Below are 11,816 nucleotides of genomic sequence, written 5' to 3' on the forward strand. Positions count from 1 at the left end.
TCATGGGTGGATGCGGTGCAGTAACTTGATAAAGTCAGTATCTCAAAAGGATTATCTAGAAGACATAAAGTGATCAGGACTTAGCTAGGTAGAAGAAGAGAAAATGTGCTTTTTGAACATTTCACACTGTTATATATTACCTCCGTCCCGAAAATTTTGTCTTAAATTTGTCTAAATACGAGGGAGTATGCAGCAGAGGGGCCAAGGGTGCCACGCATGTACTTAAATACAAATCACAGTGTTTATGCACAGTTTTATTAAACAGTGGGTTCAGTACCTTGATGACCTACTAATGTACTAGTGCTAATACTACTTTTCACAGACAGTGGATTCCTGAAATGTGCCGTCAGTCTGCAGGAGAATCCATATTGAGAACATAAACGAGCGAGTGTGGAGATGATCTTGTACTAGTGACTTAGGAGTATGAACTAAGTGTGGGATCCTCACACATAACCGGTGGAACGTCGTCAGTGGTGTTTATATTGAACTAAAAGCCAGCTGGTTGTTGGCCTGTTACACGCACAAATAATGCTAGCAGGACACATTTGGTAACCCTGACGCCAGAGCACATGGACCAAATCTGGTATTTCCCATTAGAAAACCTGTCTACTGACTCTGATCCAATGTGCTGGCTAGTTGGTCTCATTGTGCATGCGTGACTGTATAGTATGGGCAGGCGGCATAAAGAGAGGGGAGAAAAGCTTGTGACACTGATGGCAACACACTCATCACAGAATCGATGACTGGTATTCCCAAATCACAAAGGCCATTCTACAACAGAGCGAAAAGCTAGCTACAAGAAGGTGTCCAGGTTCAATGCACTCGATCCCTGTCGTCGTTCAAAGTTCAGAGACCCAGATGATGGCTACTTTCAAAGCAGAGGAGATACTTGGAAAGGGCATGGAGATGGATGGAGATGCTTGGGGTATAAGTATCTGTATCTTTGGAGAAGCATCATTCGCAGAGGCGAGATGATGGCGATGCGGCGGGAGCTTCTCTTCTTCATCCTCATGCCGTAGGGGGAGGAGGAGAGGCCGTCGGCGACTCACATGGAGCTCTTGTTCGCCGTCGTTCGTCTTTGTGATCTCCCCTGTGATGTTCGTATGATCGTATGGTGGTGGTGGTGGTGTGTGTGTGTGTGTGTGTGTGTGTGTGTTGTATCTTCTCCTCCTCTTTGCTGTTGCAGGTTGATTGTATGTTTGTTGTGTCAGTATCAGGGCATGTCGTCTCTTTTGACCACTTCGTGTGTTTCTTCCACGATGTGTTCGTTCGGATGACCTCCGGAAATGCACGAGTTTGTGGGCTTGTTTCTGGATGCAATGATGGTTGTGGTTGCGGTGTCTGTACTTCAGGGCGTGTCGATCCAAATGGCTGATCCACAGCGTTGCCGGTGACATTCAGGTTGCAATGGCATATGCTGCGATTGCCGGTGACATTCGGGTTGCAATGGCATATGCTGTGAATCACAAGACACGACTACCTCGGTACGAACTCGGCGACCCATTCCACAGCAAACACGACCAGCTCAAACCAACAAGGCATGCACTATACAAGATAATTCTGTTCACTAGGATAAAGTTGATTCCAGGGGCAGAGTGAGACAGGTTCAACTAGCTAAGCTACAACAGTGTCTCAACAGAATTTCTTCAGGCCAGAGGCAGATCCCCACGGCACAAGATATCCTGCACTGCACGGCCAGCTTCGCTCCATAGGAGCAGGCCTGTCCCAGCTACGCAAACGCCATGGTCACAAGGAGTTCCACGTAGCCACTACATGTCCATAACCACAGATAACCTCAGCCAACTACCATGTCCACAACCACAGAGAACCTTAACTAACATGTCCATCAGTAACCATAGATAGATATAGATAACCTATATGCACACCACGACGAAGCTCGGTCTAGCAGACCTCCGTCTGGAACTTGAGGCAGATGCCCATGCTGAAGAGCTCCTGGTAGAGCAGCTTGGCACCGTAAGGGACGGCGATCTTGACAATGTTCTCCGAGGACTTGCAGAACCCGCAGTACGGGCCCCGGATCTTCCGCCCGCCCGAAACAGGCCGCATGATGACGTTCGCCCCCCGCTCGCACGTCTGGCAGATGCGCATCTCCGAGAAGTCACTCAGCGTGAAGAGCCGCTCATGGAGGTTGGCAGCCGCGCCGTGGGCCAGCAGGCAGTCGCGCTCCATCTCCCCGAACTTGACCCCGCCGAACCTCTTCCTGTCAGCGACGGGCTGCCTCGTGAGCGGGTGCACTGGCCCCGTGTTCCGGAACTTCACCTTGTCCTCGGCCATGTGGATCAGCCTCTGGTAGAAGTTGGGGCCTGCGAAGATCAGTTGCTGCATCCTTTTGCCGGTTTGGCCGTTGAGAACGCTTTCAGCTCCGCCTCTTGAAAACCCAAGCCTGGAATACAACAAGATGCGTCAATTTTGAACGTTTAATAACGCAACAACGTGCACTGGTATGTAGCCTGAACTGGTAGCTAAACTCAAAAGGTATTTCCTGCATAACTATGCAGTATGACTCACAGGGGGTAATATAGATATTACAACACTTGGTGAGATTGAAGAAAACAATGGATATCTGATTATTGTGCTAAACAGTTCAATCCCTGCTCAATTGTTACATTTACTGGATTCTGTTCTTCTATGATGATACAAGAACAGACGAATGTCATTTTACCGTTGTCAACGACCGGTTATATGATCATTAGAGGTGAACAGCGAATGTGAAAAATAATACTACACAGGTGCATAATCACATATAACTAGATATGTCAACCATAGGAAATCTAGAAGTCAAATGTCAAATCATATGCTGCTCTGTTTCAGACTCACACAAGTTTAAATGCAAGGAAATGAAGTGTCAGAAGCAGAAGTGCAGAACTTAGAAAACATGCATCATAAGTTTTACCCAATTTTTAATCAGAACGTGTTCATTCAATTGATCAATAGATCAGGAATAAAACTATCAGCAGAACTGTGCAGGTCATTATGTCCACTTGTAACATTACACTGCCGTTACTTTGCTCTATAACAATACAGTAATGAATATAACATTTCAGGATAGCAGGGTGCCCTTTTGTGATGTAGAAAAATTCACAAAAGATTTAACTTAATCTGTACAGGCAATTAAAATTTTCAACTAATAGAAAATAACAGCAAAAGAGGGCAGGCCTGGCGCAGTGGTGAAGTCCTCCCCACTTGTGCCAAGAGGTCCTGGGTTCGAACCAGCCTCTCTGCATTGCACTTTGCAGGGGTAAGACTAGGTTCCTATAATCCCTCCCCAGACCCCACCTTGTGTGGGAGCTTCTATGCACTGGGTCTGTCCTTTCCTTAGAAAATAACAGCAAAAATGGAGAGGTGGCCGTCATTCAGGAGAAAAGATTAAATACAAAGAGGGGAGTGATTTTCTTGCTAAGGCACTTATTGGCACTTAGTATGCAGTTCTAACTTCTATAGATTGCAATAATGAGGGAAGAGGGGGAGGGGGGCTATGGCCCATAGTGGGCAAGACACAGCTCCACCCCTGTGCTCAAACATTGAAATCAGTAAATATCTCTCTGGTGTATCCATGTTCAAAAAGGGGCTGGTTTGGAATTAAGGAGACACTTACTTGTGCAACTGTTCCGAGATCACTTCAACTGTTGCTGTGGTGAATGGTGTTGCATATCTGATTTTACCACCAAGAGCGATTCCCTTTCCCAAAGCAGCTTCAAGCAGCTGGCCTGGAGTTTGACGGGTAGGAAAGGCGTGTGGATTTATCACGATGTCCGGAACTATTCCTTGGCAGGTAAAAGGGAAGTTCTCCTGAGATTCCAGAAAACCAACAACACCTTTCTGTCCATGCATGCTAGAAAATTTATCTCCAACACAAGGTGATCGAACCTGAAAATTCATGTCAGCAACATAAGTTTATAGCTATCAAAAGGAAACGCATGCTCAAAGACATTGCAAAGAGGATAGGTATCACCTAGCTGGATGTCTGGGTAGCCGGTATCACCTAGCTTTACGGAGGAAGTACTCAACAGCAAAATAAATTTATGAAATGGAAAAAAATGAGACTTGGGCAGCACATTTTCCTATTTGTGACCATCACCACCAACTCAAACTGCCGGCGACAGCAAAGAGGTAGTGTCTCACTGGCATCGGTCAGGCACACCTTAAGCCCAGATCAAACCCCCCCAAGGTTCCCCTCCATCCCCCTCTCTCCTGGCAAAGATTAGGCAGATCAACCCAGCAAGGTTTCCCTCATCTCTTCTCTTAGCAAAGGCTAGGCAACGATTGTCCGAACAATGTTCTACGCTCAATAATAAGTGTCTCAACTTTGTACTAACTTTAGTATAAAGTTGTACCAGAGTTGAGACACTTATTTTCAGACAGAGGGAGTAGTACTATGTACCAACCAAGAAAATGCCAAAATGACTACAGGAACATATGCTCCCAGTTTTAAAAAAGAAACACCAAAAGTTTTCAAAAAACGATACTAGATGCACCTTTGGGAATAAAATGTGCACTTTCAGTTTTATGTGAAAATGTATATTTTTGCATCGTTGAAGAAAATGGGGAACACGTGAGGCTCGGTGTTCAAGAAAGCGCTTTTAAGCGACGCTTAAGCGCGTTTAAGCGCTGAGCGATGGCAAGGCGCTTCGCTTTTGCCCGAAGCGGTAGATGAAGCATTTAAAAAAAATTGGCCATAATTTGGCTATTTTGGAACTACTGGTTGTCTGCTTGCGCAATAATGGCAATATGCCATTTATCTTATTATTAGGCTCTGTTCAGGAACTATTTCCTTCATATTCTGGCAAAATTCTGGCCACATGATCTCTATTAGGTTATGTCTATTTGAACTGAACTGCATTTTAGTTGTTGTTGTTTTTTTAGGGAAACTGCATTTTAGTTGAACTGTATTTCAATTACCCATGAGCCATGTTTCCTATTTTCCTGTGTATATTATTCAAAATCTGCCAATTTCAAAAACTATTTAAGCACCCATTGCTCTAAGCTGTGGCCCTCCGCTTAGCTTACGCTTTCTGCTCTTTTGAACATTGGTGAGGGTGATGCTACATTAGCTTTGCCCTTTTGTTTCGCACAGCACACATGAACACACATTTTTTGCGAGAAATTACATCTGTGTATATCTATCACTTGCTTAATCAGAAAAGATTAAGACCATGCACCACAGTTAAACACCATATGCATTGATTCCAGCACTTTAGTATTCCAATACTCCATTCACATATATTTGCTTAAGAGTTTGAATGCAACTATGACAAGTACTTTCTGTCATGAAATGTTAGTAAACGCTATAAAACTGTTAGTGCCGTGAGAATCTTAGTAATACCTTCTCTATATCAACAAATGCACTTGTGTTCCTAGGTAAAGTTGAAAATTTTGCTTGCACATTCCCAAAAGGTTCTTTTTTTGCAATCTGAGTACTGACACATTTATGATAGATATAAATGCACTGGGAAGAAACTTAGCTGATATATAAAGAGGTGTTTTGTTGGATTACCACACATCATAACTAGTGTTCTCTTACCACCAACCATTCTGCTTAAACTAATTTTGAATGGTTACAAGAGTAAATGTATACTACTACATATTTTAAGCACAGGCATATTAAGGTTGCTTTGCACCAATTACTTCTCTCAGGTATCATGAGTGCACACTGATGATTAACTTCCTAATCTCCTGTTTCCCTCTGATATGGTAGGAAAGTAGGGTAACCAATTCTGCTTCACAAATGGGAAGATGAATATATACAACAATATTCTCTCGAGACCTAGAGTAGATAATTACTAAACCGCCCAAAAGCAGCAATTTGTTAGTTCACTGGATCATACTCCCTCCTCCCCAAAATAAGTGTCGCTGATTTAGTACAAAGTTATTACAACTTTGTACAAAACTTATTTTGGGGCGGAGAGAGTACTATTATTAGACATAGGAAAGGAGAGCAAACCCAACTAACAAGCATTTTAGCTGCAGTTGGCTTCCGTTGGTGTAGAGCAGAAGGCAAACATTCAGAGAGTTCTACTGTTTATAAGGTAAATACAATTGCTAGTAGTAAAGTTCAGTGCATGTAACGTGCTAGATAATAGTTATTCTTTACTGAACGTATACCTGTCTTAAAGATACAACAGCAAAATGCTTCCCCTCATCATTGGCTGAGAGCAACACTCTCTGGACCATTCCCTTCTCTGTATGCTTCAGCTTAATACTATGGTCTTCACCAGACTCTGACACTTTCCCAATTATAATGTCACCAATCTGAAGACTTGAACCCACAAAAGGTAATCCATCATCATCAAGATTGTCAACTCGTCCTCTCTTGCTTTCCATTTTGCCGAAGTTTACTTTCTCCTTCATTTTCAGTCGTTTGCTGGGCCCTTTGGTCTCTACTTCTGCCTTATAGCTCCGCATGAGCTCAGTTCTAAACATACCACGTTCAAGAGAAGCTCTATTCATAACCAGGGAGTCCTCTTGGTTAAATCCCTGATGAATATTGACCGCCACTATCGCATTTTGTCCATTGAAATATTCAGGCCTAGCAAAGTCATCTTTTCTTCCAAAAGTATAATCTGATCGGCCGATGCAATCAGCTGAAACTGTTTTGAAAAGGGGTCTCTGAGGGTAGTAAAGCTGATGAGAAAGAGTATCAACTCTGGTAAGTGGATTTGTTGTGGAGTATCCAATAGCTTGCTGTGAGTGTTTTTCTGCTTGGTACAGCACCCTTCGAGCAAAATTGTGATTTGCAAAAGGGATAAGACTGCAGCTTAATCCCAACAGAAACGAAAGATCCAGCTCACAATGAGTATAACCAGAAACCTCCTCTCCACTACTCTGAAATAGGTGCCTGATTCCCCAGGCACATTGTATATCTTCCTCCTCTTCAACACCAATGAATTCAATAATTTCTTGCTGCATTAGTGCCTGAAAAGAGTATGGAGAGCCCTTCCGTTTTGTAATTTTATTTAGGTTCTCAACCACAAGAAGAGGTCTGAGTAATCGCCCTGCATCAGAAAACACCCGTACTTCTCCAGGAGATTGGTGCTTGTCCCTTTTGATTTCAACCTGATCAGACGGAACATGAAGCATGAGCAATACGAGAAATGACACTGCAACGTAAAACATTAGCACATAGTGCGCAAACAGAAAACATATGTGGCAACAGGTATCTCCATTATTGTCCGTCAGATAAGGAAGCAGTCTAAAATTACATTACTCAAATACCAAAATTTTGGTAAGAAACACAACAGAAATGCATAGTAGGAATTACAAAAGGAAAAATACATTTAGGGAGATAGTACCGACAAATTAAACATGACAATAATTACAAGAACTCGATAGAACGATTACAGAGGGAGTACAAAATATAGAAAACAGAGCATCATGATGCTAGGTTACATGGTACAAGTAAGAAGGCATGCACTATGGAAACTGTTGTTATATTCAAGCAGATTGGACTTAACTTGCATCGATCTATGATTAACCAAGCATGCAAATTAGACCTGTCCAAGACTTATGACACATCATCAGCAATTCTTCTTAAACTAAACATGGTATGTATGATGTATCACTGAACCTAGACACCAAACATCTAGATAAAAGACAATGTATACTCGGCCAAATGCTTCTAACCATGGGAAAAGAGCAAACCTGTGGATCGATCAGACCACCACGTCTCATGCACCTTAAACGCATGACAAATGAAGCTGGATCAGCACAGGATCCTACCCAATCACCATTCAGGAAGATCTTGTCCATTTTGGGAATCTGCTTAGCAGGAATTTCATCCAGTTTATTCATTCCACAAGAAACAAATCTGTCAATCAATGGCTGTGCCACTCTAGAGCTAACAATAGCAGTAACAGCTAGATTTTTCACAAGTCCACAGTTTTCACCATCAGGAGTGGACATAAAACACATCTTTCCCCAGTAAGATGGATTGCTGCAAGGTTTTTTCTTCAGGTTAGTTCGCATAAGGGCATAAAGAGCAAAAAAAAAGGGCACGTAAGACTGCAACACTTGGTTTAAGAAATTACTTACGGATATCTTGCATCACCAGCTTTCCCAGCATAAGCAACCTGCTGGCGACTTTTCCTCAAGTCTGACATCATTTGAAGAGGATTTGTTCTCCTGAGCGTTGCAACGATTCCTGAGCATCTTTCGTTTCTTTTGTAGGGATGGCACCAAGAACCGGTAGCGAAGGCACGATTTATACCATTAGTAATAATTGAAGCATCAAGATAGCGCGTTGGAAATTCTAGATCACGATCACTATTCAAATCTCTCTGCATGGCCTTAACCATTAGCCTCTCTGCATGCCTAAGATGCGCCCGAAGTTCTCTTCCAAGCAGTTGACCAGGTAACTCCAGCCTCTTGTTCCTGAAATCATCCTTATTATCACATCTGCGCTTCCCAGTAAAGGCCATTAGAAGGCATTTGACCATGTAACCTAAGAAAAGAGCTTTATTCCTATTCCCCTTTATACCAGGAAAGAGATATTTAGCGATATAATCATCAAATGACTCTCCTGGAGGAAATTTTGAACTCTTGACCAAATCATCAACACACTGGCGGGCTTTATCAGACTTACGAAAGCCTTCACACAGTTCGTCAGATTCACTAATAGTTGCAGATATCGCGTTGATAACAGAAGCATCACAGTCTCCCATATCTATCATATCAAATGCTTCCTTATCAGATGATACGCCTAGCGCAAAAAACATTAGCCAAATCGGCATATTGGCATACAGGAAGGAAATGGAAATGATTTTGCTGCCACTGAAATCATTATTCTTTGTAGAATCAATCAGCTTCACATATATGCGTCTTCGTTTGATTTCAGACAAATAAGAAACAGTCCAGACAGGCCGGTCAGCAATCCAAATCCTAGTCAAGCATCTTTGCTCTTGGGCAATAAATATCTGCAGTGTTCAACAATGGAACCATAGTGACCATTAGTGAGATCCAAGAAGCACAGCACATATGTTATGAAAAAAAATGACTTTTTTAGTACAGTTATTACTCTAAGAGTCACACCCCAGGAGAATATCAAACTGGACCAACAAGATCACGAACTGAGTCCGCACATGTCAGTGTTATCAGCGCTCATCTCATTTAAAACATTGACCTAACTTTGGAAAATCTTCACTAGTATGTTGCATAGGCTGGAGCGGATGACGCGTGGTTCATCCAAACCTCGTACCTCAATTTCCCACATTATTAAAAGATCTCTAACAAGACGTAACAAAGTAACCAACTAGACACTGCCACACAAACTAAGGTAACCGCCTCTTAAAGATCTAAAGATAACAAGGAGCACAAATGTGCCTGCGTGACTCTGGTCTAGGGTCAATTCAGGTAGGCATGACGGTGTTCCTAAAGTATGTAAGAGTAGGCCAGTAAATAATGGCTTGACATGATCGATCATATTATTATTTTATCCGTAGCAACGCATGGCTATTTAGCTAGTTTGGTAGAATTTTATCAGACTGTTCTAATAACATATTGTAGCTTTTTGAGATCATATTTGCGGAACAGGGCTAACACACAAGAGTTCAACATATGGAAACAGACCAATTCACACGGTACTCATGTAAACTCTCTTTTCTCAGAATGATTCCAGCAGCATATATAATTAAAAGAAAACTAAGAAAGCTCACAAGCTCTGTACTCCGTCTTAGTGACAAAAGAAGTGTTCAAAACATTTGATAATACAACACTCCCTGCATGATGCATCAACTAAAATAAGCAAAGAGAGATCAATAGAATTATACCTTCTCCATTCCCCTGATCAAAAAGTATCCACCAGAATCATAAAGGCAGTCACTTTCCCTGAGTTCACGCAACCAGCATAAATTTGAATTAACCATAACTGGAAGGCGGCCAATATTCACCACATGAGTTTCATCCATAAGAACTCTCTTGTGACCAAAAGGATCTTTCTCTGTTTTAGACTTGTCACTTTTCTCCATAGAATAAATCTGTTAACAGTTTAGAACACGTCAGTTAATTGAGTGACTCAGTGACTGTAAGTGCACAAAAATATGAGTACACACCATGAGACATCTTAGCACATAGTTTATTAAAGTAAACTAACATACCAACACAACAGTTCAATAGGATCAAGCGCATAAAGCATTAGCACACGTGAGTGATATCTACAACTACGTATGTTGCTGACTGCTGAGCTAATCTGGGAACATCAAGCAGCCATTTGTTCCTTGACTGCTCCATTTCATGTTCTGTCAATGGACTATTTTGCTATATTAATTAGGGTACCAGGGAATAAAACAACTAGCAAATTAAATGAAGACGACATCAGCTTCACAAGATCAGTAAATAGACAGCCAAGGTCTCGTGTCTTTTTACAGGATTAGCTTGCAAGAACAGGATTGAAAATGTGTGTTGTCAACAGCATAAAAACAGGGCCATGACATGCATGTCACAGCACTTTACAGTTTCAAGTAATTTTAGGGGCATCGATTCTAAAGATTGCGTGCATGTGCTCAACACTTCATAAACAGACAACAGCATAAAAGAGTAAGTAATTGGCAATAAAGAACGTGGAGACTGCTGACCTGAATATGCACTTCTACTTCCATTTTGGAGGAATATGTCATATTTTGGAGGCGAGCATGTCTAGGCTTGAGCTTAAGTGACTCCTCATCAACATCATCTCTGCCAGACCAAAATACAGGCTTTTCCAGTTTCACTCTACCAAACCTGATAACAGCATGCTTCCAACCACCAGGCCCTTTCTTTGACAAATCATAACTTGGCTCGACAGTCACTTCTCCAAGTGAATCAAAAAGCTCTTGGAGCCCATGTGAGACAAACTCATTGTAAGAATTTATCTGATGGCTAATCAGACCAAACTCATCAAAAAATGACCTTGATGCTTCCTTGCAAAACTTCTCTAGGCTTCCCAGGCTCATGTCAATTGGAACTTCTGCATGTGACTCAGAAGAGTACTTTCCCTTACCATCACCATCCGAGGATGGTTTCCCATTCATATCAGCATCCATAGAAAGCTGTTCTCTGTCAACATCCATAGAAGACTGTCCATTTGAATCATCCATGGTATGGGACATGCTCTCTTCATTGTCATCCAATTGCATAGAGTCCAGCTCAGGCTCAGCGCCGTTTGCTGATTGCCCACTATCGCTTTGTGGATCTTCCATTACGCAAGCACAGGCAGTTAAACCCCTGTCAAGTATCGCGATTCACGACGCCGCCATAAAACAACAGGTTAGATATTGATAATTTGAATTGAAAAAGGCAATATAAATGCCATATATGGTACAGCATTAAATACTGGAAATTGAATTATCAAAATGATACACGTGGTACATGTACACACGCACGTGTGCAGTGTTCTCTCAAAAAGGTGAATACCTCAATCCCAGCAGGTTAATAAATGAAGCATGTGGCGTACAGTGCGCTACGTAGCACAGAACGTCCAGTGACAGATTGCACAAATGAAATAAACCCTACCGTAACTTACTCCAACACCGCTACAGAAGTAGAAAACGATGATGTTGGCTACCCTAAACAAGTCACAGTGTTGACACCCCCTGGCTCACAATTATTACCGTTCACGAACAGATGGCGTGCACTGCAAGCCATTCAACATCATTTGTCAAAGCAACTACAAAAAGAGATCCTACCCATCTACTACCTCCATACCAAAATATAACACGTTTTGGTAGGCTACCAAAACGTCTTATATTTTGGCACCGAGGTAGTATGTGGCTTACAGTGCGCTACATAGAACAGAACAACTAGTAACCGATTGCACAAATAAAAAG

At 42.1% G+C, this 11,816-nt stretch overlaps 1 protein-coding gene across 1 annotated transcript; it reads right to left on the reverse strand.

Annotated features, from left to right (window-relative positions):
* Positions 1-1,525: 1,525 nt before the first annotated feature.
* On the reverse strand, positions 1,526-11,235 carry LOC119356892 (DNA-directed RNA polymerases IV and V subunit 2-like). The gene is made up of 7 exons (XM_037623883.1): positions 10,587-11,235; positions 9,783-9,989; positions 8,050-8,930; positions 7,660-7,951; positions 6,124-7,074; positions 3,617-3,888; positions 1,526-2,404 (listed from the first exon to the last, which is right to left on the reverse strand). Exons 1-7 carry the CDS (start codon positions 11,187-11,189, stop codon positions 1,903-1,905), a joined length of 3,708 nt encoding a protein of 1,235 aa, XP_037479780.1. The 5' UTR covers positions 11,190-11,235; the 3' UTR covers positions 1,526-1,902.
* Between the last annotated feature and the right edge of the window lie 581 nt (positions 11,236-11,816).

This window comes from Triticum dicoccoides, chromosome 2A (genome assembly GCF_002162155.2).
Source record: "Triticum dicoccoides isolate Atlit2015 ecotype Zavitan chromosome 2A, WEW_v2.0, whole genome shotgun sequence".
In the NCBI taxonomy this organism is placed as follows: Eukaryota; Viridiplantae; Streptophyta; class Magnoliopsida; order Poales; family Poaceae; genus Triticum; species Triticum dicoccoides.